This window comes from Balearica regulorum, chromosome 8 (genome assembly GCF_011004875.1).
Source record: "Balearica regulorum gibbericeps isolate bBalReg1 chromosome 8, bBalReg1.pri, whole genome shotgun sequence".
NCBI classification, from domain to species: domain Eukaryota; kingdom Metazoa; phylum Chordata; class Aves; order Gruiformes; family Gruidae; genus Balearica; species Balearica regulorum.
This window is the reverse complement of record NC_046191.1, coordinates 23,923,545-23,951,510: the sequence shown is the minus strand read 5'-3', so window position 1 is coordinate 23,951,510 and position 27,966 is coordinate 23,923,545. Positions and strand designations below refer to the sequence as shown.

Below are 27,966 nucleotides of genomic sequence, written 5' to 3'. Positions count from 1 at the left end.
CTGAAATGGACACAAACTTTCAGTTGTTTGTCTTTTTGTGTTAAAAAAGACAGAGTTGTTTAGAAACAGATTCCAAGCTCAAGACATGAGTTTATTGAATGTCTGAGAGATTTGCATTTAAATACAGTTTTTAAAAAAAACGAACAAAACACAAACCACCAACATCCCAAACAGTTTACTATATGAGAATCTCCAGTATTCTTATAACACAGTTTACAAAAAAGAAAATTCTACTTCTAAATATGAAGGTTATGTTCCACTGAAAATATGCACGATTAGAGAATCACTTCATAAAGAGTTGTAACTCCAAGTCAGAACAATAAATTACTAAGATACAGTTTTATTAAAAGCTTGATTTCCATGTAAACTTCCTTCCTATTTAAAAGATCTGCTCAGGCAAGAAAATAATTGGTTTCTAATAAACAAAATATCTAATCTACAGCAGTTAGCTGTGGTTTTTAACATAGAATACAACTCTGGGCTATGGAAGTTCCCTTAAGAATTACTTAAGTAGCTGTACAATATTTTTTAAAAGTCTATTTTCTTCAAACTATACCTATTTTTCCTAGTAAACTTAAGCTACCATCTAACTACTACTGGGTTTAATAGATCTGTCAACAGATGTAGCAGTGTTAGAGTACTGACAGCAACTTAATTTATTCAAATTTCATGCATCTTTTGGCTTGCAGGAATATTTTTTTTTTTTGGTACAAATTAGTTATATAACAGGAAAGGAAACTATCATGGCTCTTAGAGATCATTGTATACTAGCAGTTATGTCGTTTCTGTTTAAAATTCCTGTGAAGGACAGAAATGGATAATACCACACTTTTATTAACAGCAGCTAAAATATATTGTTTTATTAGTTCTTTAACCCATTAAAACACTTTAAAGAGATTATAAACAACAGTAGAAAATAAAAGTATTTAGGTACCATAACTTAGAAATAGCTCATATTTATTAACAGTATTCAAACTTTAAAATCTTAAATTTCCTTAAAAAAAACCAAATAAAATCAGTTTAATAATTCTACTGTGGATTTATGGAAAAATATGGAAAACAATTTAATTCCTAATTTAACCTATTAGATATGGTCTACTTCAATAAAAGGGTGTCAAACATCACTCTGAACAGAATTTAATACATTCAGTGCTTTCAGAAATGACCACACTATTTGTATTTTTATTTAATCCAAGCCTTACTGATAAACACTACAACTAATCCTAACAAAATTAAGGTCATTTGCAGTTTAAAATTAAATACAGCAGAGCCAAGCCTGAATTAGAACTGTGTCACCTAACACATGTCTTTAAAAATGGACTCTTTCATAATTCTCAATGAAAATTTTAAGAGATCTTTCATCTTTATTGCCTGTCAGGCAAATCACTATTTGTGCAAATTTAAATAGAATTCATTGACCTTAACATAACAGTGAACAGATAGTGAAGGAAGAAGCGTTCAACAAGTCTGTTGCACACTAAGACTTCTTCAGAGTGCAGAGTACATCTACAATAAAGTGCTTCTCTTAATAAGTTATAATAGTACAGATGTTTACCTAGTTTTAAAGCTTAATTTGCTCAGTAAATAGTTTTATCTCCCTGGACATCCCCAGTCCCTGCAAGGCACATTCAAAACACAAGCAAAGCACTAACTGTGAAGGATTAAGCTACAATAAAAAGTTCTAAGTGGTAGTAAACTACTGACTAGGTTTGTAAACAGTACCATCCCTTTGAATCTTAAGGTTCATGCATGATTGAAGTGAGTTGCTGTGAAAGCAGCTTTTGAACTCCAGATTTAACAATCAAGCTTTCTTGATAATACCTTACTGTGCCTTAGTATTTTGATGTGGAATCCCACTTCTTTTGTCACTTGCATGAAAATAGATATCACGTTTGATACATTTAAGCCTCTAGTCTTCATTTACAGTTAACACAACTGATTACAGTTTAGATCTGTTTAGTTGTTTGGTTTTTTTTAAATGCACGTGAAGTTCACCTCTACTGTTCAAGCTTACAATGAAGTTATGCTCAGTACTCTTAAGAAAAGTTTTTGGTTATGGTAAAACATAGCTGGGCTGTTTGGTGGAGGCCTTAATTTTGACTTCATATTAATTACTTGTAGAAGTAATTAGCTTCTGTAAAACTAAAATGGCAGGTAGGATCAAATTGAGTAATTTCTTTAGGTTCATTTAAGAACAACATTTAGAAGCTTCTTTAGAAAAGAAGTTACAAAGTACATCTTCACAAGTGATCTGTGTAGAAAAATGAAACGGGACTCAATCATGCTTCCAAAAATGTTTCATACAACTTAAAAAGCAAGTAATTCCACTAACATCAGGTAGAGCTTACAAAAACAGTCCAAGTGCTCGCACAAGGTATACAGTTAAACGTTGCCTTCATACCACAGAAGATGAAGCTCTATTAGCAAGAGGCATTCCATTACTTTTCAAAAAAAGATCACATTGAGTTCATTTTGGCTTTCACAACTCTTGCAACAGAGCAAAGAAAAGCTGAAGTATCAGTGCCAGAGCTCCAAGTTATCCTCGTTTGTCATTCTAGTCTAGCGTTTTATCACCACCTGCTCATATGCTCCAGATCCTACGCTAAAAGAATGTTTGAAAGAAGTTAGTTCAACTCCAATTTAAATGGAAGCTAAACATCAAGCATCACAGATCAGCAAGTTTACTGTTTACAAAAAACCCAAACAACCCCCTCACTCAACAAAAAAAACTCCAACCAAACAGAAAACCTAAACGTGAAGGGTAGAAAACATGTAATTACCATGCCACTGAGTCACCTACAGTTTAAGGCATTAAAGCACTTTATGTTATACTACACTCAGAATGAAAAATGATAAATAATGTTACTGAAAAAGAAGTTACTGTATAGAGTTACTGTCTCTATAGTTCCTTAAACATTATCTTTTGGGTACCTCTCCCATCCCAGCTATATCATATGCAGCTAATACTTTTTATATACATTTATACATAAATAGACAAATATGTCAAAAAGAAAAACAACCAGTAATTGATAGTCATCTTATGTTAAGATACAAGAAAAATGTCTTCCAGTCTTTTGTTCACACTGAATTGCAAATGCACAGTTACAAAACTGTCCACCTTCCACATGACAGAGCATAGTGGATTGTTTTACATGGCAAATGGCAGTACTGTGTCAAAAATTAATAGGGCAAGGTCTGCCTTCATATAATATTCTGCCTGTACTGTTCTGGCAACTGAATTAAGACAGATCTCTATATACTACTGTAGTGTGCTCTGTAACCATACACATTATCCTAGATAGAAATTAAGCGTGCCCAGTTTGCAAATAAGCCAATGAATTATCTTTTAACCATCGGTATTGCTTGCTTGTGTAAAATACATTTGTTCTCTAACTTTCAGCACATTATCAGCTGTCCTTATAGCTAATTCCAGAAGTACTTGCTGAAATACTGATGCTACTCTAATTTCCTGAGATAAAGAACATCTTAAAGAGTTACACCGGAGTGCAGAATCATGGTATTAGAGCATATTTATACCTGGTTTTAATGTTTTATCATCTGAGAAGGCTCTAATTCATTCAGGTCAAGTCATACATCAGTATTTGAAGAGGGTTTAGAGAAGAAAAAAATTTCTATGGTTCTAAAAAAACTACCAGAAGATAATCTGAAGCAGATTATCAAAGGAGAGAGTATAGGGCTACAAATAGTTAAAAGATGAACAAGCCATTGAAACAGGAATAGTGTAGCATACGGAAACAGAAAGAGTTGCGAGCAAAACTGAAGAAAATTAAGCTTGTTATCAGGAAGACATAAAAGTTTGATACTGTAAAGGTGGATGTGTACAGCACTTAAGACTTTTCTTCCAGTACCAATGTAGTAAGACTATAGAGCTAAGATTTCAAACTGGTGCCTGTTTCCATACTGAAACATTGCACATATCTGAAAACTTTGGAACTAAGACTCTTCAGAACCTTGGAAAGTTATAATTCTTATGGCTGACAATCAGTTCTATTTTGGAACTAACCTATGTGTTTTGCTTTGAAACCTGATAATCTATTTCTTTTGGTGCCTTTAAATGATATAGAATAGAAAGATACAGAGATCGAAAATGTATATACAGAATAATTGCTGTATAAGATGCTTTTTTTTTTTTTTTTTTTTTTAGTATTACCTATTAGTTGTTCAGACTACCTACCTGTTAGGTAGATGATGGCTTCCAAAAGAAGTGCTTCCACCAGGGCCCACAAATAATCTTAAACCTTCTTCTAAAAAGCAAGGGAATTAACATATGTTAGCTTCTTTTAATGTCGCCCTAGCTAAAACTAAGTCATTTTAAATCTACCAGTTTTGTAACTGATACTTTCACATGGAAATGTTTTAAGTAATGAAGAACCAAACTTCATATGGTACACATTGGAGGAACTACTTTCCTTGTAGATTTGCCTCTGCTCTTTTCAGTCTTAAAGTAATTCTCTGGCAAAGTTACCGGAGTCATGCAAGGGTCTTTTCAACTTCTGGGAGACCGGATGAAGTAGAAAACGTCCTTATGATTACAAACAACAGGGACTGTGAAGATAGTGGATATTCCTAAAGCCTGTAATGTGCATCAATTTTCCTTAAGCTTCCTTATTTATCTCCTTACCTTCTGCACTTGAGTCTAAACTGAAATCTTGACTCTGGAGTATTTTTTCAACTATGTCATCAGCATCAACTCTGGTAGCATCAACTCTCTTCAGCTGTGATTCCACAGAGTCTTGCTTTACAGGATGTCTGCAAAAATAAATGTATTTAGAGCTCTTAGAAGTGATAGAGTAAATTATGTTTTACTTTTGCTAGATGAGGCTTTCAAGCATACCTGCAGAGTCTTTCTGATGGTGCATCTTTAACAGATGTATCAATATTAGCTTCAGTTACTTTTGGCTCACTCCCTTCACATGGCTCTAGAATACTTCCAATTCCTGTTGATGTACTACTCACTGAGGTGTTTCTCCTGTGGCAGAGTTCAGACAGACTGGATGATCTAGAGTGACATGTGCTATATCCTGTTGGGAAAGTGCAGGAGAGCTAGGGTAGGTATGTTCTTGTCAGCTAAGGTCATGACTTATGTTTTACTATCCTGAAAGCAGAATTTGTGTTTTGTCTTCTTATAAAGAGACTTCAAAAGCCTTATGAATGTATGTGCATACACCAACTAGGCAAATCACTTTGGGTTTTGTATTCTAGCACATGCTGTTTTCTCTTTGTTCTAAATAACTCTTGCTTCCTAACAAATATAATGACTTGGTGTTATTACTTGCCCTTCAACTTTTAGAGCTAAGTCTGCATTTGTAAGTTATTTGTTTTTACAAATGGAAGAAGTAAAAATCTCATTCAGATATGTTCATTGGAGGCAGCTAAGGGAAAAAGCTGTCTCACATCCGAACAGATAATTCATTGTGCTTTTAAGAGGAAAAAAATAATGTTACCCTCCCCACTCCTGAAACTCCTAGGAAAAAGCTTTCAACTTCAAACCATTTTTTAAAGCACATAAAGTGTACTCTATTTTCTACAGTCTAAAACTGTGAAAGTAAATAAACCCCAACAATTCATAACAAAGTTGTTAACAGCTACCTGACAGTTTTGACTGCTGACTCGCATAGCTTGATGTTCTGGAATGTCCACATGCACCAAGTTCATCTGGGACTGAGGCACTCTTGAATGAGACATCTGCAACATGTGCAAGTCAGATACTGTTGCTAAAGCCATCTTTGTTACTACTTTGCCTATAACCTTGATTAGACTCAAATGTCAGATTTCCTGGAGGAATAAGGGACTTGACACTGTTTTTGTACAAACCCTTTGAAGATGCAAGTGCTACAAAAATACCATGTACGTTAACAAATGTGCATTCCTTAAAGAAAAAAATCATAATACATTTCTGAGTAAAATAAAGAGTACCATTGGATTAGAAAGATTTATATGAAATGTAGTTCTAGATTTGGTTTCCATAGTAGAATGGCGCGCTAGATGTTTTCTGGCTGAAAAAAGTAACTACGGTTAAGACAACTTAGGCTGTGTTTAGGGTGGAAACTAATAAGCTATGTAAGAGCCTGAAGACTGTAAAAACAAAAAACACCAAAAACCCCACCCCACTCCCAAATTTCAACCTGTAATAAAGTGTTTTAATAGTAGAATAACTACTTCAATTTTAAACAATACTTAGAACTTTTACCACTCAAAATTTACTCAGTTATGCATATCCCTATGTTTCATAACTTGAAAATCGAGGGCCAAATTAAATGCTCAGTCAAAATACAAATCCAAAGCAAATCAAGGAACGTGTCTCATAGAAAAATGTTAAAAAGAAGGCAGGCTATCAATTCAATTTCTGTTCTTACTTTAAATAAACTGTTACAAAAGTAGAAAAGAGAGACTCCACTAATGTTATCTAGGAGTTTGTATCAACAAATAACCAAAGAAGGTCCCTCTGTGGGCTAACTGTCAGCATCCCTTTAAGATTTGAAGTATTTCATACATGTCCTTGAAGTTATGAAGCCAGTTATAAAAGAATTGAGAAATTAAGAACATTACTTTATACCTGCTATGCCCAGATGTACTACTTTTAAGTTTTCTCCACCTTTCCTGTCTTCATGCAAAGATTCTGATTCTCCAGCAATTGCTATAGACGTTGCTGTGGAAGGAGGCCTGTAAGGAAAAGGTGGTTAAGATTTGCTGTACTTTTACTGTAATCCCTCCAAATTGATCAGCACAGATTTTTCTTTTCAAGTAAGTTGGCATAATTCGTACTGTGCTTCAGGTTACTAGGCTTATAATTTTTTTTTTTCCTGAAAATATGCTGCCTAGCCCACTGTTAAAAAAAAAAAAAAAAAAAAAGGAAAAGTTTTTGCTATTGAATTTAAGGACATTTTACAGAATCCATCTGCTCAGCCCTCAGTCCTGCAGGCTTCTGGGGATCCTTGGAAAGGCTTTTTCTTTTCTGATGATTGATGGAGTGATATGCATTTATTTTGAAGTTCTTAATTATTTTTTAAGTGTATGAATCACAGGATAATTTATGTGCTACGAATATATATAATTCAGTACTTCACGGAATACATGACCAGATGCTAAGTTAAAAAAAAAAAAAACAACAAACAAACCAAAAAGCCTGCACAACAACAGTTGGCCTACTTGGCTTGTGCAGTGTGATGCACTCATGGCTTTGTTTCATCTCTGTTGCAGTACATGAGGAGATTTGGGGCTGATAACCCTCCCACTCCTAACAAAGGGGCCTATGTTACCATCTCCATGTATTCCCCTCTGAATTCTACCTCCCGCAAAATAAAAAAAGCATCAAGTATGACATAATTTAAATTTGCTTCAATATTAAAAAAGCTTTTAATAAAGGCTTCTTCATAAAATACATAGCTGATTCCAGATTGTGAAAACGTTTTAAGGTTTATTTTTCCTTCTGCGAAGGACATCTGTATTAGATAAATTTTTTGTTCTGTTTGTATTGAAAGTTTATGTTCCAGAAAATGGTGATACCGTCAGTTTGGAAGAAAATGCTAAGTGTGAATAATTTAGAGATTCAGTTAGAGATTTTTTCCTAGGCAGCCAGAAAACTATTTAGGTACTAATTTCAACTACTTCAGTACAGCCAGTAAAAAACAGAAATACATTGTTTTATTAGTACACATGATTAATGATTAGTTAGTTGCCTTTGATAAACTGTTTATCAGTACCAGTGATGTATTTGTTAACAGGTCTGACAAAGTAAATCAGGAGGTGCTAAATAACTAGGGATACAGAAAAGCTTTGCCCAATCAAATTCAGTTAAACCCTCTTACTATTTCTTCAGTAAGCATAAGAGGAGATTTTACAGTGTTCTATTCTTCTTCTTGAAGGTTAGAAGAAGAGAGGAGAAAGGCCTTTAGTGGTGCAAGGGGACACTGAAGAGTTCCTCTGGTGAATCATCTAAGCTAGACTGGTGCAGGCAACATTCTCAGATCTCCTCAGAAACAATGGTAAGGCTACAGCTACAGCAGTAACGCACAAAGTCTCTAGTTGCTACAGAAAACAGTTCTTGATTGTGCTAATTACACCAGAACACACCTTGAACCAGCTAAAACCTACAAATCATGAGGTACTTCATACTTGTACCTCAGACTGAGTTAGGAGATCAGTGCTGCTCTTCTTGGAGCTGCAGCTTCATTTTACTTTAAACACAATCTGTTTTACGTAAGGAAGACTTCAGTATATGTTTACTGCTATATGAGATGTATGAGATTATTCTCCCTCTTCATTGGATTATTCAGAGGGACATTGATTGCCAACATTAATCTGATAAAAATGAGGTTAAATTGAGTTTATGAGAGTATTTTGAATAAAGAACCTAATCCATACAGAAGTAAAAGTGATTTAGTGTAGCAGTTTAAGCAAGCACTGTATCTTTACAACAGAAGATCTCTTTGATTCAACATAAGGTCTGAAAGGATAAATGAAAGTCGAGAACCTACACAAAAAGTTGAGATTGACATAAGGGTGAAGCTAGCAATTTTTTTCAGATTGTTTTCCTTAAGCTCATTTTTTTCTTTTCCAGTTACATGTAATACTTGGAACTCTGCCTTAGATTGTCATTGAATGAGCTAACATGAGAACAGGCCCACTGTCTCAGACCAAAGATCTGTCTAGCCTTGCATCCTGCTTCTGTCAGCAGCAAGCCACAGATGCTGAGAGAATATGGCACACATAGTAATATATCTGCTGAATATTCTTCCAGCATCTCCTCATCTGTAAGTTTTCTTGAGCATCATATGATGTTTTAGACTTAATAGCCCTCAATAATTTTTCATTCACAAATTTGTCTTAATTCTTTCTTGAGCTTTTAGTATTCACAATCTGTAGTAGCAAGGAGTTCCACAGTTTAATCACGTTGTGGGAAGAGAACACGTCCTCTCATTTTGATTCCATCTCTTGCTAGTTTCAGTATAACAACATGGTCAATGACGTGAGCTGAAGAAAAATTTGAGTTAAACTAGAACTTAAAGGATCAAATTTATTTTGAAGGAATTATTTCACAACCCCTCCCTCAAACTTTGTGTGACAAGTAAAATACAACTAAGTTGGTTTAAACCTGATCTAGACACAATTGCCATCTACTGTCACGTAGAATAAGAAAAGATTGGCATTAAACGGAAAAGCACATATGCTTTGAACAGCCCAGTGTACCAACATTCTGAATTACAGAAAAGCAGTGGCAAAGAATCTTGGCAAGCATTGAGAAATTTTCCACCCTGCTCTCATGGAAGCAGATTCTCTACATATCTCTAAGCCTATCCTTAAAATGAATGGCATTTAGGTTATTATAAAATATCTCTTATAATACAAAGGACATGTGAGAGTTCTTTACTTCCTACTAATCAGGATAATTAAGTCATGATTAGAAAGATAGTGGTGTTCTCTGGAAATAGGAAGCTTGCCAGTTGCACTGTTTCACTTTAGTTATCCACTAAGCTTGGGTGCCTCATAACAAAACGGCTTATTAGTCGTAGAAAGTAGGCAATATTTTCATCTTACTCATGACTTGGTTTTTCCCTAGTATGTGTGATTTTTCTGTCCTGTGGTTAGTTATGGAAGCTAACATACTCTGGCAAAGCTATTGTATTTCCTTAACTATAGATTAAGGACAAAGGATCTTGAATACATAGGAGTGATTTTCCTAGCTACCTCCTCCTTCAGATGTTACCTCTTGCATCTTTTATTAAGTTGCATAATATCTTTGCCAACTAAAAATCTGTAAGTGCTTTCTCTGGTACTAAGTCATATCGCACTTCTAGATTTTTTTTTTTTAAATAAATCTTTTAAATTCATCTGAGACTTGTGAATAAAAGGTGTAACAGCACATTTTCCAAACACAAGTATTAGTAAGATCACTCCATACCACATATCTTTATATAAGCTTGCTGCAGGAACAGTTTCCCTGAAGTATTTGATTTATTTATTTTTAAATTAAAGATGTACAGGCTAGTATTCTTTGCTTGAAAATATTGCGAGTATTAAACAGCAAGGAGAACTATGACACTTGTACTGGTATTTTTACCATGTTAGGCATTATTCAGCTACTATCTCAGTTCTTTGTGCTTTTTTTTTTTTGTTAAATACTGTTGAAGAATTTGTTGAAGAACCATGTTGGAGAGATTTATAAACACAAATTAGAGGGCTAATTCTGAACATGAAATGTATGACCAAAACACCATCCCACACAAATTTTTTATAAACTTACGTTTTAAAGCATGGGTCTCCAGACATTAGCTGCATATTGATCAAAACCTACACATTAAGAAAAAAAACCAAAACACAGTAAGAAAAAAAAATGTGGAATTGGTCTATGATACACGGTCCTGTCACTAAGTTATACTTGCCACAGATCTTATATTTATGTAAAATAAAATTGCATCATCACATATGCAAATATACACACTTATGCAAAAAACATCTTTTTTCTTAGTACACATTTAAACAAAACAGCTTTTAAAGTAACGTAGTTGTGCATACAAGATTCTGCAAAAGATACCTAGATCAGTAAGAATCTTAGAATCATTAACAGTTAAGATGGTTTCAAGGGAAAAATAAAGAGACAGGAAATCTAAAATATTAATGAACAAACAGAATACTGTTTAAAACAGAGGGTGCCGAAGTATGTTCTTTCTTTGCTGAGAGTGTTTAGCAAACTGCTAGCATATGAGAACGGGTTGTGCTAACATTGAAGTAAAGCCACAAAAGGTAAATAATGCCATAGGACAACCACGCATTGAGAAGGCTTGTTAACTGGGTCAAAGCCATCAATTAAAAGTTTTCTGGACAAAGTCTATGACTGTCTTAAAGAAATCAGAAAGCGCACGCTGAAATGGTATACTCAGTAGTATGAGAAGTTAATCCTAGTGTCTTAGTAGGAAAAGAAATTCTTAAAAAATTTACTTGTAACATCCTGTAATTATTTTCAGGTTTATGCAGCTTATTCAATTTTTTAAAACTCCCTAGACTAATGAGAGAGAACAGCAGGGTGGGTTTCTTCCAACAGTGCTCACCAGTTGTTACATTGATTACTATCAAATAGAAAAGGGAAAGTTCCAGGAGTCATGGAGGTGTTAAAGCTGGCTTATAAATAAGCCAATTAAGAGATTCACCCTTAGAAATGCTGCACAGGAAGTTGCCCAGTCTTAAAGATACAAATACTACATTTATACTAATGTATCAACTTTTTCATCATGCTTCCCTTTTCCATTTTTCAATTCCTGTTAGACTAGGAATACCTTTTGAAAGCTTTTCTTTTACAGCTATCCAGCTCCACTTCAAAGAGTAGGACAAATTCTATTTTTGACTGCATGGATTTTAATGATTGTCTCTAAACAAGGCTAATGTATTTTACTTTAAATAGTTTTCCTTCTAGAAAGAGGTTCAGCAAATATGTTTTAAATTTCATTAAGTGCTTAATAATACCACTTGTTCTCTGCTTTATTAGTTTAAGTATGAGAAAGGAAGCAAATTACTTTGAGAATGGAGTTATCCTGTCTTGTATTTTTGGTATCATAACCTTCCAGTAAACAGCGACGAGTGGTATTTCCCGATCCAGCAAACTCTGCTAGATTTAGATCTGCAAATCCCAGCTGTTAAGAGAAAATTACAAAGTTAGTAAGCATATAACTAAATTCAGGTATTAGTAAGCATATAACTAAATGCAGGTACTTGCTACATGCACAGTATTGAGTGCCACTCAACAGCAGTTTCTCTCAAATATGAGAAAGAGGATGCCTATTAAAGGGAGTGGCCCAAGGCAAAAAGCAGAAAATAAACTTTAAGTGTCAAATTCTGCATAGCTCTATTTTCAGTTAAAAATTAAAGTTTCAAGAGAGAAAAAGAACAAGAGAGTTTTCTTTATTTTTGAAAATAAACGCATGCAGAAGGGTTTACTTTTAATCAACCCTTTCAACATACTAAATGAAAAGAAAAAAAACCATTCTGGTGGTATAATATTATGATATACTTATTAAACACAGTGATTGAGAGTTCCAACACCACCACATCCCCATAATGCACATAATGAAATCCTGGGTATTAGAGTACTATTCTGGAATTACTTTAAAAGGGCGTAAAATGACCAGAAAGAAAAGCTAATTTGTAGGCAAAATTAGATACATCTCAATTTACCTTTGCATACGCCTTTCCTCCTTTTAACTCCTAGAAGAAAAGACATACCATTAAAGATACTGACTGGGGTTTTTTGTTTTGGTTTCTTTAGAAAAGCAAATGGTAATCTTAATTTTAAAGTAGGCTAGGCTGTACTGTTGCCATTTAGAACTTAGTATTAATAATGTCCTCGGTGCAGGCCTGCATGAGACTGTCATCTTGCAGAGGGGAGGAAGGGTGAGAGCCTGATGCCAACCAGCATTTGGCTTTTGCAAAGTCTAGCCCCAAAGGTACAAAGAGCTGCATACAAAATTCTGGTACTTGGCATAGTTCAAGGCTTCTAAGTTTACGGCTGCTTGCTAGAAGTATCTATCAGGGGCTAACTTTATAAAAACTGATGAGCAATTCCTTTTCAATAAGAACATAAAAAAACATTAATTAGTCAAACTAAGGTAATTAATAAGATTGTTATGAAATTTTGACTAGAAGAATACCTCACATGGTTGCAGCTAAAATTTGCTTTATGAAGTTTATCAGACATTTTAAATAAGTAATTATCAGACATTTAAAATAAAACCAAAACAAATGAAGAAAGAGCAGGGAAAGAAGAGAGGAGGGAAAAAGAGCTACTTACCTTTCGTACAGACACCCTGCAAATGCAAGTATCCAGAATTCCTGTTGTGGCACTGGCACTGATTTTACACATAAATAAGAACTTTTTCTTCCAGCGGACACAGTTTGCCTGTACTACCTCCCTGCAAATAGAGAACATATGCCTAGCATCAGTTGCATATACATTCAGTACCATAACATGCAATAGGACAGCTCAAGAACAAACACTGGTTCCACTGTTTGTAGAGTGGTGACTTCATGCAAAATCTGTTCCAAGGCCTGAGTAATCATCCTTCCTTCTCTGTGTGCACCAAGACTAATAACTGTTTCAAACCTTGAACGCAATATTAGACCTACAGAAAAATTCAGCAGCTGTGTGTTTTTGCAAATGGATGAGACTGCGATTTCTCCAGTTAGCCTCAGGAGCGTGAAGTCTTCCTGAACATTAGCTCCCAGGTACTGTCTTCCAAGCTGCTGAGTTTTGGAATGTGCTCAAGATACTGTCTTTGACAAGTAGTTTTTCAATACAGAGAACAGGAGCATCATACAAGCAGAACTAGATAAATTTGAGGCCTGGAAAAGTACAAAGGAGATAATGTACAATAACCAGATACAAAGTAATGCACTTGGGGCAAACAAGAATTTCAGCTACACACTGGGAGCTTGCCATTTGAGAGCAAAATACGATGACTAATATCTGAATGGATTTGTTCATCATCCGAGGATTACAACCTGACAGCACGATGCAGCTGAGAAAAAGGCAAAATGTAGGATGCTTTAAGCTATATTAATGTCATTATATAAGGCTCAAACAGAACACGTTATTCTGTTTGGGTAACTCTCATTAAGCAAGAACAGACTCCAACATGAACAGTTACAGGGAGTTCAACTAGAAAACTCTTGTATCTTATAAGAAAAAATTACATATGATAAAAATACACTAGTGATTCAAACACTTTAGAGACCAAATAACTTTAAGTCAAATGACAAGTGATTAGAACCAAAACAAGGCATAATCAAATACCCATTTAAAACTGAATATTACCACAGAGCAAGTTACTAGAAGACCCTTCAAATAAGAGAAGTAGGAGCAAAAAAAAAAAATCTTACTGTAATTAAAGGCAAGGTTGGCCAGTTTGTCAGTAACAGGGGACACAAGGACTGTGATTCTGAAGGACCTGCCTCAATGATCAAAAGCTCTTTTCTAGTCCCACGTTTCTAAACTCAGAACTTGGAACTGTCGAGAAACTATGATAATTTCTTCTACACTTCTAAATGTTCAAATACAGTCTTCACATATTAAAGCAATATTTGTCCCTTTCCTTTTCTTCCAGTTTTCTAATACATAAAGTCCTATGTTTTACATTAACTTCTTACAGCAGCTTATTATTGAAGATCCTGTTTGACATCTTTAACAGACGTAGAATTCTATGGTTCCACATAAGCCGGAGTCAGAATTTATCACACCTATGAGGAAACGATGAATCGCAAGGCTCACACAAAAGCTCCCATTTGCTGTACTGGTGAGACTGCCAGCTACAGCACTCACTGCCACCGTGACTTCCTAAGGTAGGAATAAACTAGTCTGCCTAAAATGAGTCAGTTTAATGACCACAATACACTAACGGATTCTGATGATACAACACTGAGTCATAGTCAAGCATGGGACCTAAAAGGAGCAAACTCTGTAGACCATGATCTACTTTTTATCTGTTATGTTTTACATTGTAAACTTTCCTGTGCTTTGAAAAAAAATAATCCCAACTGCCAGTACATGAGTTACTTAAGTCCAAAATAGCACCAGAATTCAAAAAAAGCAAATGTCAAATAGTTATATCCTCTACTGGAAACAGGCTCAGGCAAGAAGTCATCAAATAAAATACAACCTTAAAGGGATATTTGATAACAGCTAACATTTATTACACTTAGAAGGCCTAGGAATAACTGTTGTAACACTTATGTGATAGTTGCTCAACTCTCAGGTAAAGACAATAGTTACCTAAACGTCCATTATCAAGGAGAACACCGTTTTCCAAGTGCATGGGTATCTGGGGTCTGCATATTTGCAGGTTTCATACACTGTGCTTGAAGATAATGCAACTCCTGAGAACACTCTGTTTTTCTGCAGATGACACTGGTCCAGTCTTACTCAAAATAACTTAGAAATGAAATCTCCAGAATTGATTTTAAGTTCTTTGTTCCCTAAGTAACATTTTGAGCTTATCCTAAAAATCAAAAAATAAAAGGCCCTCTTCTGTCTTAAAAACACCACCACATCAAAACAAGTTTTACCACAAGCAGGAAAAAAGGAGAAAAACCTTTTTCATGAGCTGTCTAGCTACAAATCTTTGCTTCAGATAAAGAAGCGATATTTATGTCACTATCTTACGTCATTAAATTCACTGTAGAACTCTGATCCTTCTGTCCACAGTTCTATCAGGATAGACTGAGAATGCTAGAAACTTAGGAAGCGATACTAATGTCCTCTTGCGAGCACCAGAAGCAACAGGCCTCCATTGATATGGAAAGACAATAGACTTGCTCATGGCCTCAACACTGCTGGTAGTTACCCGAACATTTGGGAGCTTGTTAGACTAAAAAGACTGAGCAGAAAGGTCAACAGCAGGAAGGTGAGCTTGAATGCAGATTACCTACGTGATGTGGTTGGTCAAGATTTTCTTTCACTAAACCCATCACATTTTGGCACACTGGTAGTATTCCTCCCAAAACACCCCCAAACACATAGGCACAAAAAGTCCCAGAATCAGATTTTATATCTAGTTTCAGCACAGAGTAAAAATCTCAGTTTTAACACACCACTATAATTAAACAATGTCTAAATTAAGAAGATAATTAAAAATGCTGTTGCCCCAACAAAGTGGTTGCTGTAGCTAGCTGTCTGTTTTACTGGACTTTAAAGAAGTACTGAAGTTAAACCTTACCACAAATATCTAATCAAACTAAAATGCATACAATTATACAAACCTTTATTAAGTTTCAAAAAGCAAGAATTCTTAACAATCCTTTGACTTAACCTCTTCCTGCATTCTATCTCTAGTTTCAGATCAAGGCATATCAGCTATGGCCATGAATTCACAGGGGGGCTGCATTTGCATATTACTATGCATCCAATAATATCTGCCAAACAATTCCAGCCTCAAGTGTTCTTTTGGAAACTAGAAGCAGTGTAGATTTTTTGCTGTTCGTTATAAGGCTATAAAACAATGCTACAAGACTGGAAGTATTCACTTGTCATCCATAAAAGTCAGAAAATCCGTTCTCATAGCATCTGTTCATCATAAAAGTAGGACAGCTCTCATCGCCCTTACCACTCTTCCCTTATCACCCAGGACAACCAATAACAGAATCACTTCTCCTATTCATCATTTTGATAAGTTCTCACAGTGTTTTTACATCTGTAACTTAGTAAGTAATAATACTTTTTCCTACAGAAAATGTTTCTGTGAACTCATAAGGTCCAAATAACATGCCAAAATCTTTGTACAACTCAGTATTATGGTTCAGGTTATGTTTCTGCTTCTCAGAACACCTTTCTACCTCTACAGTAAACCACAGTCAAAGCAGCTTTACACTGTACAGTTATATAGTATTCCAGACATCACTAACATTATAGTAAAAGACAATTTAGTCAACATTAAGTGTACTTTTGCTTGTAAATACAAGATAAATGTAAGTCATATCTGCTTGAGAAATGTTAAGTGTCCTTAAAGCCTTTAAGGATTTTGAATTTATTTCAACATACTGATGCTACTAGATGTATATCATTGTTTAAGTAAGGAAGATAGCACAAAACCACTAGGCTTTTGGAAGACTCAATCCACTCATAGCACAGGTCAGGACTTATTCAGGCAAATAATTTAATACACATTGAATAGGATGATCAGGTTTTTAATTTCTCTTACAAACAAGAAAGTAAAAGTTACAGTAAAAAGGCCTCAGTTATAGCTACTGATGCTCTAATTCTTGTAAAAATAAAATCACGTAAAACCAGGAATACCCCTTCCTCCTCATACGAACGTCAAAAAAGTATCATAGTTTCTTTTCACTGGCACATTGTTTTTAAAAAACTGGATATTTCAAACATTTGTACACAATCTGCCAAAAAACCCCCAACCAACTGCCTGTCCCCCCCCCCCAGTTCTTCTAATTCCATTATATAAAGAAAAATTTGATGTATTTTAATTAAGATAATTTTTGTGTGAAGCACCAGCAAGTTATTCCCCTCGTGCTGAAAAAAACCATCAAATAATCAGAACATTTAACTGTTAAGAGTAATATGTAAGTTTACAAGATTCTTAGTTCAAGTGCAAGGCCCTTAGAAAATAAACAGTTATATTGATTGGTTACTATGGAAATGAACCCAGATAACTCCTTGGCAGCTGTGCCTATGCTACAGGGCAAGCTGGAGAAAGCTTTCCGTTATGAGTCAGTTTCCTATGAGCTTCACAGTCACTTTACCACATGCAAAGCAAAACCAGTTGTTTTACAAATCAAAATATATCTTAGTTACTAGGATGCATTCAAATACATACTAGGTTGTAGGGCTTTGGTGTAACTTAACGAATGCTCTCAGTAAAACCTAACCAAGAACAAATTGAATAGACAGATATTTTAAGATGAATTGATTCCAAAGTATAGTTTCAGTTACCATCAGTTTAAATTTTATTTCTTTTCTTTAGAGGGACAATTTCACATTGACTAAATTTCAAATGCAAGATTTCAGCTGTAGACAAGTCTTTTTCTGTATGTATTTTATGTACCATATGCAATTGCCATTTAGAATGATAAGTAAGTCTTGGCTTTTCTCTTCCGATCCACAGAAGAGAAAATCAACAAGAAAACCAACACAAAAGAAAGAACAAATCCTCATCCAGTCAACTCCTCATCTTAAGTTGTTAAGAAGTGATGGGCTTTTTTTTTTTGGAAGGTGTTTATGACCAGCAGATTGTTTGTTCATTTCCACATGGATAAAGGATACAAAAAATGGCTTGTTTTAGCAAATAACTACAAATGCAAAGATAAATCACTTAAGGACCTTATGTGTCATGGGAAAAATCCCTTCTTGCCAAATGGAAAAGCTTTAGCAGGAGAGGCTTAGAAATAAACCAGCCAAAACTCCTTCTGGGCATTTACCAAAATACTGTGTTCCAATAATTAGAAAATTGTTTATTTGAGTTTATCTGAATTATTCTAGACAGCCAATTATATCATTTAGCCATATGGAGATGATTATGTTAAACAGATTGTTTTTCTAGTGCAATTACTTTACAATCGCTGGTCACCAAAGAAACAAAATATTGGGGGAGCATTTGTTTTCAGTTTTAAGATACCATTCAGTCTTTACATTCAGACTACTTTCATATGAAACTACTTCTAGAAATACTTTTGGAATCAATTGGGTCAGTACACTTCTTTATGTTAAGGGGTATTTGCTTAGATATCTTACAGCTTTTTCACTCCATGAGGTAAATGGGAAAATTATTGTTATTTTTTAAAGCTGGTAGTTTGATGGGAGAGTTGCTGTGGACTTCTAAGAATTTTTGAGGCCAGGTTCTCAGAGTCCAAAGTACAGTGAATAAAATGCCTTTAGAAGAGTTATCTCTGAGCAAGTACAACTTTTCCAATATTGCTTAAGTTTGTTTGCTTCTTTTAGGGGAAAATATATCACATTGATGAGACAGGCCAAGAGAAGTAAGGCTCTGCAGCTCCACTCCTCAAATCCAACCAGTAGTGAGGCTTAAGATGGATTCCTGGTGAGTGCCCACACACACCACACATACACAGCTGGCCTCACAGATCACAGACATATCCCCTTACATCTCTTTTCCCCATGCTTCTTCCTGCCCAAATGACCTAAATTCATCCCTTCCTCCACCTTTAGTTCCTCCCCTAAACATCCCATAAGAAGCCTCTTCCCCTGCATCCCATAACATGTCTCAGTGCTATGCAGCAACTCCCCTCAGTCCAAAAGGTGCTTTAGCCTTAGCTCAACACGATGGGTTTCCTGCTTCGACAACGGGGCTGAGGCTCTCCTGGGACAGCACTGGGAGGGGCCCGGACATGGTGTCCCCTGTCCAAGTCCCCACCTGCCTCTGTGTCCCCCAGCTTGTGTAGATGGGCCTTTGATGGGCTGATGGCTCCTCTGACAGGCCTGGGAGTAGCTGGGGCAAGGTATTAGTGTAGCTCCTCCACCCTCCCCTGCTTTTATTTCTTGTGCTCATTTGTGGGTGTGCATATGAACATAAAAAAAAGTTCACCTAACCTAACAGCTTCCTTTGATCAACCTTTGGCTGAATAAACTTAATACAGTTAGCTCTGTCCTTCTGATACAAATATAGTAGATTGCAGTAACACTGAGTTAGTTTTAGTGTAGGAAATAGTCTTTTAAAATGGGAACAATATCCTGGTCTTTTATATATAAAAAACCAAGCATCTTTCTTCTGCAGAATGCCAAAGCACCTAATAAAGAATGCGAGGTGGGATCATGACATTGGCAGAGACAAATTAAGGCATTAGCCTGTAATATAACAGTTTACCAGCTGGACTTTCAGTGCCCCCCACGATTCAGGTACTTTACAGTAAGATTTGACCTTTCCTAGGCCATCTTTAGCATTAGGAAGGTATTGTTGGATATGGAGTTCTCATTTATACTAGGGAACACATAGTAGTTTGGCATGCAAGAGAAGAATACCCTTTTGCACCCCTCTTACCCAAAATCTACTTCTATTTCAAATTTGTGCAGTCTCACAGTTGAGGGAAAGATACAGGTACACATGCAACAGGCTTCCAGAGCAGTTGGGCAGCTGTCTCATCAGTCTGCTTTCAAGCAAAACATTGCACACTACTTTTCAGTCTCCTAAGATCTGCCAAGTAGCTTGGTATTTGTAAAACGTTAAGATCCTCAGAATTTACTCTTACGACACAGAAACGTAGTCATCTTGTGTGGTTTAGTTCCATGCAGCTGAAGTGTCAAGCAATATGGTTTATTCATGTCTTGTCTTTTAATATCTCTACTGTACACACAAGCAAAAATATAAACAAGATCATCCAACAAAGAGATCCTTCACTTTCAAATTAAACTAAAATCCTTACTGCTAAGTTGGAAGAAGAAACAAACACAAATAGACAAATATGAAATTAACACAGGTATTTTAAAGCAAATAAAGAGAGATCTAGCACCAGCACCAATTTTATTCAAATATATTCTGTGCATCTAATACACATAACTTAATACACAAAACATACATGCTGCTCATGCATGAACCAATTCCATCTTTAAAGAACAAAGAGATACAAAGGAGCAAAACATATTCAATATAACTTTTCAAATGCCAAGCTCTACTTTAAGTTGTTATCTGATAACCAGAATGCAAAATTTAGTCTTCATATACAAAGATGCATCTCAAAGCTCGAGCTCAGAGCACAATCTCCAAAGTATCCACTGTAGTAATAACTTTAGCAAAGCTTCAATTTATTTCTTATATTCAGGAAGAAACACAGTTTACTTTCCTTTAATATTCTGCATTTCCTCCATGCTTGAGTCATATAAGATACACATTCCAACAAAAATATTTTTTCCTAAACATTGCAGAAAAACCCCAAACAAAACCAGTCATTTACAAACAGAGCTTCAATGTTTCACAAATTTCAGCACTAAGCAAACCAGCAAGCAGCTGGCTCTGCAGGAAGAGCTCCACTTGTTTACAGTGCACAACTCTCCAGTTAATTTGCTGTTAGTACATGCAAAACTTGAACAGAGCAATCATTGTCTATTCCACATGTTTTTACTCATAATAAACAGGTTAAATCTTTAACTAGCAACATTTCAAGCTAAGTATTTCTTACAAAATATGTATAAACTGATGATCACATGGAAATAAAGCTGCTTGGAATACTTCTACTTACAAAAACTGCTGGTTACAGGCAAACGCAGAGACCTAAAAGGGAATTAGCACTGTGAAGGGCAAACCGCATTAGCAAGACTGTAGCCAGCAGTTCAAAGGAAATGATTGTTCCCCTCTGTTGAACATTTGCAAGGCTGTATCTGCAGCACTGCATTTGTTTTTGGGGCCCTCTCAGTAGAGGCAAGATAAACTGAAGTCTAGGGGGTGTGAGATACAGTCTGGAGTCAGGGATGAGCAGGATGAAACACCTGATGCAGGAGAAGTTGGGAACATGGGATTTTTATAATCTGAAGAAGAGGCGAAGAAAGATCTAATTGCTATCTTCAGCCATCTCTATTGAGTTAGAGAGAAGATGGAGCCAGACATTTTTTAGCAGGGAGTGAAGAAAGGAAAAGCAATAACAACAGAAATTCCAGTAAAATAAGGGAAAAAACGTTCACAGTAAGTGTTGAAGCAGAGGGGCAGGTTGTCTACAGAGACTGGAATCTCCATTCTTACAGATTTTCTAAAGTTGACAGGACAAAGCTCTGAGCTTCCTGACCTAATTGAAGTTAGTCTTGCTTTGAGCAGGAAGTTGGACTATGTGATCTTTAGCACTCCCCTCCACCCTAAATTATTCCATGAACAGAAATAGTCCTTAAAACATGAAGGCAATCAGGTGTTACAGTGCTTGCAAATGGCAGGTTTATGACAGCAAAATACTGCGTTTCATGTATTGTGCTGGGGTCAGGGAAAAAAACAAAACAAAAGCCACCAGCACTTCTAAACCAAAGTGCCTCTTCTGCACAAACCAGACACATTAAGCATAAAATCTTCCCCCCTCTTTAACAGATGCCTGTCTTGCATCTCTTCAGGAACTTTTTCCTGAAAAGCTAGCTGCTGCTGTATCTCTTACCAGTACTTACAGGAACAAAAGTGTCACAAGAATGAGCGCTTTTCATAACGGCAATAACCAGTTACATCCCATGCAAAATGGAGCCTGTACAAACACTTTCTTATCTCCTACTGTAGCCCAAAGATGGCTCTGTTCTGATCTGATTTTATTTTCATTAATTCTTTGATTTTCCTCCAATCTATTTCAGAGATTCAATTTCTTCATCCCTCTTATTTCCCCACCGTTACACCTCCACCTTTATACATGAACTCTCGCATTATTATTTTACCCTTAGTTTCCTCCCCTTCAGCTCTGTCCAGAATATCCATACCAATCCTTGTATATCACATTACCTTCATCAAGCATATTCTCTAAATCTGTTGATTAAACCCATTTTGTTGTAACTATTAATGAAAGGCTGAAGAGGTACAAAGAAACTACACTTTAAAAACAAAAAACCCAAAACTTATCATTTGTGTAGAGAACTTGCTCTTCTTACCTCTTCCCCTCTGCAGAGAGGGACAGGGCCTGGAAGAGGCTCACCCAACAGTCTCTTCACAACTGAGAAAACACTAAGTAGACAATCTGGAATCTGAAAAGAGCAGCTACGAAATTGCAAGCTGGGATTTTTATCCCACCACCAATTTGCCTCACAGCACTTGAAAACTTATTTTGTTTCAGTTCATCCAAATGCAAATCTGGTTACAGCTGAGCAGCTATTAGAAGTAACATTAGCCATTACCAACTCTGAAGTCTGCCAGCAAGATTCATACATCATGCAGGAAGATAGGAGTGATAAGGACAGTAATTCCATGTGACAGGTATGTTTTTTAACAAGTGCTTTTGTTTAAAAAGAGAAAGCTGGTTAAGCAGTGTTACTATCAGGAGAAATTTTCCCTTTCAAATGCAATAGCAGCAACAGGGAAAACAACGGTTAAAAAGCAATTTGAAGAGTCCAGTGAGGCAGAAAACGTACTTGCTGGAGTCATAAAAACCAGATGTAGTTTTAGGCAGTCGAGAAGGAGGTAGCCAAGCATCACAAGAAGAAAGCACGTAGTTATCTGGAAGATAAGAAATCAATTTCTACAGAAGACAATTACATACTCTAGCCTGTATCTATTAGGAATAAGAATTTATTCATGCAAGTAATAATGCAAGACCTCTGAGACTGCCTCTCAGGATTCAAGAGTATGCTGTACATAAAAAACTTTCCCAGAATCTGCTGGAGAATAAAATGTTTTGATGAAAAAGTAATAGTTCTCCACCACCCCCAATCTCTATCTGTCACAAAGATATCAACCATAATCAGCTTCTTAGTTCTGAATGTTGTTTTGTAAAAGAACGAAGAGAGAAACATCAGTCTAAAGTGTCAGAAATTGGATCTCAAAGGCAGGGGAATAGGACCAACCTGAAGACTGCAGTTGTAAGAACACAAGAATTCCTTTCTTTGAGTGGAGTACAGATGGCAATTGAGCTAAAAACATAACTACCAGGCTTACAGCTACTGTAGCCTAAATCTATACAGTACAGTGTTGAAAGTACACCCTCAAGAAATAAGATCCTTTACTTTCCAGAACTGCTTTGGTTTCCTCATATCCCATCTGTTCTTCTGCTGCTGGTTGAGCAACAACTTGACATATGAGCAGCCATCTACTCTAGGAGCCCATCAATTATTTCTTCAGCCTATTAAAATGAGGGGAGTTGCAGACAGCCTATACTTTAAATATATTGATGTCTGCACTAGACTAGCCTTGAATAAATATGCATAGCATTTAGTCAAGTCTATACCTTAAAAGAGTATTTTTCTGTTCAAAATATTCATAAGTGTAATTTCTACCCTGGAATAGTCTTCTGTCTTTTCATGGTGCAATAGACATTACATGCACAATATTTTATGACCAGATGGTGTACAGATACATAGTATCCTGGAATCTCCACAAGTATCCAGTTTCAGAGAGCAAGAGATCTATTGTCATTGGCCCAGGGAAAGAAAAATATAGGAAGACCCCTTTCCACATAGGAAGCCAGGCTTAAGTTAGAAAATCTTCTAAATGAAAGCGAGGTCTGTCAGCATAGCTTTGCATACATCCACAATCTATTTGCTGAACATCCACCCTTTGTTATAAGATCTAAAAATACTATTGTGAAGATCCAGAAGTCGTATTAGACAGCAATTTCAAAAAGAGAAGGGCAGGAATTACATTGTATGGCTGATGGACAGTTTACTAAAAGAACCAACCAACCCCCCCCCCCCCCCCCCCCCCCCCAACTCGCTTCAAGGTTTTCCATGTTGTAGAGTCAAAGCCTCTAACCCATCCATTCTCCCTACAACTCCAGGGTCCTGTTCCTGCACACACACACACGTTCCCACCCAGGTTTAAACACTGCTACTACTTGGCTGTTCAGTGGCCTTTGATCAAAATATTATTTGACAGCAGCAGATTACTGTAAAAAGTTGCATATTTTGTCAGGTAATTAAACATTTAGCATTATAATACAGAATTTTCTTTTCCTGCAGTAAATGTTTATAAATATGCGTCGGGAAGTGTTCAAACAGAAGTTTTCAAATTGGAGTTCTAAAAAACTACATACAAACACAAAAAACAGTGATGTATAAACAATTAATATGGTTGCTATTTATACACAAAGCAGATCGCTATGTACTGCGCTATACAAGCTTGGTTTAGCTGGTCACAGAATTTCTATACGCTTCAAGCACACATCTGCATCAGCCAAAAAAGTAGTCAGACTGACAACGAGTCTCCAATAACATGGACCACATCTTCATAACATATTTCTTACATGACTTTCTCAGTAAAGATCTGAGAAGTAAAAAAAAGCATTTTTCAGTAGTTTCATCTGTCTCCTTTTTGTCCTGCTTCATTGTTCAGAGGGATGATCTAGGTACCACATTGCTTGCAGGATCAGGCCTTTAGTCATTCATACAGCATGATCCACACAGGGCTGAAAAGACAGCCACTTAAATCTGTTTTCATTACAACGCACTACATACAGGCCTTTATTCCAATGCTGCCAGCCTGTGTTATATGACCTTTCTTTCTCAATGAGTAAGCTTTGGGAAGAAAGTGCTCATAATGTTATGCTGGTTTATAGCTTGTCTATATGACTGCCTTTTTTTTTTAATTATTTTGGGGTTTTTTGTGTGTGTGGTTTTTTTTAAAGCAAGAGGCAGCATGGTATTGGTTTGTGTCAGTACCAACTTCAGAACTTAATTCTCAATAACTTCTCCCCAAAAAATTGTAGTTTCCTAGACCTCAGTCAGTAACAAAACCAAAAGCTGTTAAGAAGACATGGACAGTTTTCCATGCATTATACAATATTTGAAATGAGTTTGTATATTACTTTCTGAAACACAATGGAGTTCTTCAAACTTCTTTTATAACACTGCAAAGATCACTATTTTGAGGGTACAATTGCCAGCTCATACTAAAACTAATAACTGCATGCAACTTAGATGATGATGGCCATTAAAAAAAGTTTACAACTGACAAGTTTTGAAACGCTGCCACTCTGATGTTAACTTAATTTCTTCCTTATTTATTCAGACCTTTGCTGAATCACCACTGTGAAAATCCATCTGTTAATTCTTAAGCTAAGAGCAAAGGCACTCCCTAAATTGGCATCGAAGGATCACTGCAGAGGAATTCTTTACCTTCCTACCAGCATACCTCAACACTTCTCAGTCCAGCAGCCACAGAGCAGTTGCACTTGCAGGGATTTTGATATATTTCACTGCTGTTCTTATTTTTAAGCCAAACCCCCCAAAAAAAAGAAAATGGAAGAATTTCAAAGCTTCTTTGACTCCAACACAATACTCCAACACCATTTTTTTTACATCGTCACACTTCCACTGACACTTCCTATGTACACGTACTACCTCCTATCATGCAAATTTTACTCTAATACACTGTTACATTCATAAAGATATGCATGTATGCTTTCAAGCCTTTAATTTTAGCATCAGAAGCAGGCAAGGCAAAAAAGTGTAAGATGACAATAATGTATCAAAACCCATCAGCTCAGCTGAAACCAACTCCTTTGAACTAGAGATACTGTCCAGATGATGCACATCAGCCTGTGAAAATGACTTCCAGGCATTAGGACAGTAATGGCACAAGTGCCTAAAATCACAATTATCATCATCAGCTGTTACTCATGAAGAAGTCACTCACAAGAAAAAAGGTGAAGAAAAAGACATGAGAACAGAACACTGATGAGTTGAAGACCCTCCAACCGTACAAAAGAAAAATTAATCTTCAATTATGCATGCTAGTATAATGGAATGGTTAAAAATGAGGTTTTAGGTCAAAGTTGCATTTTTATGCTCTTTATTCTCCTTGATTAATTCTATTTACAGAATCAAAAGCAGATAATTCAGCAAGCTTAGTAACAGCAGTATTTTAATAAGGAAATAATTGAATATTCATAGATTTATTACTATTGTCTGTCTGCTCCCAAAATTCTATGTGACATTTTGCAGTAAATTCTTCTCATAATAACGTTAAAGTAATATAATAACCCATACAACATGACCAAGGGTAATGGGAGAGTTGTCTCCACCTCCCCAGACCCAAAGCCAGAGCACATCCTTCTGTGGACATTGACAAAGTTCTGCCTCAGCCTGGTACCTGGAAAAGATTAATCCACTTGCACTCTGTTTACCCATCGTCACCAGCAAATTGAGAAGCCACCACCACAGCAGATGACAGCTCTAGTGCTGAGGCACAAGAGAGAGACACCTGTCTACCGCTGCACTTGCACTGCAGAATTGTGCATGAACAAAGTCAGTAACATATGGCCTGAATACGTACAGGAAATAAGAGAGGACTTTCCCATGAAACCGTTTATATTAACTCTCCACATAAATACCAACAGAACACAACACGGCGAGCCAGTGTCGAACAGAATAAAACACCAAGGTCGCACAACTCACGTTCACAGGGACAGCTCAGACTTCAGACTTGGTGGCAGGAAATTTCTTCGCCTGCCGTTACCCGTACAGTCAGCAGGCTTCACAGCTCGAGGCGTTGGGGCACAAGGGATCGGTTTCTCTAGGACAACCCTTACCCACTCAGATTCATTTTGTTTAAGAACCTCAATATTTATTTTATAGTGTTACGACTTCGAGCAGCCACAAGTGCTCCCACGTCCATTCTCTGTTGCCGTGGATGCTGGTAACGCGGACGGGATGAGCAGCCAGCCAGCCCGCCCGCCCAGTGGCAAGCCGCGCCACAGGACTCTGCACGCCCGTGCCCGCTTCCCTTCCCGGGGGAGAAGGCGAGCAGCACGCCCGACGCTGGCCCCGGCTGGGGACCGGAGCCGCCAGAAGCCCCGGGGCAGCCGCCGGCGCGGGGAGCAGCGGCGCGGCCGCTCCCTGCCCCGGGCCCCCGACCGGCCAACGGCCGCTGCGCCGCGGGAGCCGGCCGAGCCCCAGCCCCCCGTGCGGGGCTTCACCGAGGGGACCGGAGGAGCAGGCGGAGCGGGCTGCGGCGGCGGCCGCCCTGGCTCTCGGGGACGTGGCTCTGCGGAGGCTCGGACTCGAGCGGAGCCCGTCGGAAAGGGGCGGCGGCGGCCGGGCCGGGGCTGCCTGCGGGGGGAGCGGGCGCCCCGGCAGCCGCTCTGCTCGCGAAGCCCAGAGGCACCTACCGGGAGGACTCCCCGCTGAAGCTGCCCCCGTCCAGCAGCCGCACCTTGCAGAAGAGGATGCCGTTGACGAAGGGTACGGAGGAGAGCTCGTCCAGTTCCAGCTCCACGCGGAACTTGAACTTCTTCTTCTTCATCATGATGAAGGCCATGGGCCGGGGGCTCCCCGGGGGCCGCCCCCACGCCCGGTCAGCGCCGCGTGGCAGCTCCCCTCTGCGCCCACCGCCCCGCTCCGCTCCCATGCCCGGAGCGAGGGCGGCACCGCCGGACCGGGCCGGAGCGCTGGCCGCTCCCCGCTCAGCCCCTGGCGGCCGCGGCGCCTCCCGGCCAGCGGCGCTTACATGGCAGCTGGCGCCTCCCTTTCAAACCCGCCCGCCTCCGCTCCGCCCGCTACCGGCAACGGCTGGCGGCGGGGCGCGGCCGGCAGAAGCCCTTCGCTGGCACTGCCGAGCCCCGGCCGCAGTTGTGCAAAGGCTTAAACGCCGGCGTGTCGTTTCGCGAAGGAGTGGGCCAGGTTGTTTAATAACGGGAACTTGACGTGCCGCCGTCCCGGCAGAGCGGAGCTTGTGCAATCCAGCCCCGGCAGCTCTCCCCCTCCCACAGACCGCGTCGGGGCGGCGGGGCGCCCCCCGCGAGTGGAAACCTACTCGTTTGCTAACCTTACATCTGTTAAGTATATTATTTCAAAGAACAGTAACAAACCAAAACATCGTTTAGACGTAG

General features: G+C 37.8%; 1 protein-coding gene across 2 annotated transcripts; it reads right to left on the bottom strand.

Moving 5' to 3' along the window:
* Positions 1-70: 70 nt before the first annotated feature.
* EEIG2 (EEIG family member 2) lies at positions 71-27,778 on the bottom strand. 2 transcript variants are annotated; one of them, XM_075760096.1, is made up of 11 exons: positions 27,247-27,778; positions 12,803-12,923; positions 12,190-12,219; positions 11,532-11,648; positions 10,265-10,311; positions 6,578-6,684; positions 5,611-5,706; positions 4,856-5,042; positions 4,643-4,770; positions 4,196-4,265; positions 71-2,597 (listed from the first exon to the last, which is right to left on the bottom strand). In XM_075760096.1, the coding sequence occupies exons 1-11, from the start codon at positions 27,483-27,485 to the stop codon at positions 2,582-2,584; spliced, it is 1,158 nt and encodes a 385-aa protein (XP_075616211.1). In that variant the 5' UTR covers positions 27,486-27,778; the 3' UTR covers positions 71-2,581. The 2 variants fall into 2 exon arrangements, with proteins under 2 accessions (XP_075616211.1, XP_075616210.1); XM_075760095.1 differs by having other exon boundaries at positions 71-2,602; positions 27,247-27,776.
* Between the last annotated feature and the right edge of the window lie 188 nt (positions 27,779-27,966).

Bases quoted from the DNA above. Each gene is read 5' to 3' on its own strand.
- EEIG2 (XM_075760095.1), bottom strand. From the start codon at position 27,485: ATGGGAGCGGAGCGGGGCGGTGGGCGCAGAGGGGAGCTGCCACGCGGC. The intron at 12,220-12,802 runs GTAAGTAGCTCT...CTTTTCTTCTAG, and splicing joins GCAGGGTGTCTGTACGAAAG to GAGTTAAAAGGAGGAAAGGC. The intron at 5,707-6,577 runs GTATAAAGTAAT...CACATGTTGCAG, and splicing joins AGTACATCTGGGCATAGCAG to ATGTCTCATTCAAGAGTGCC.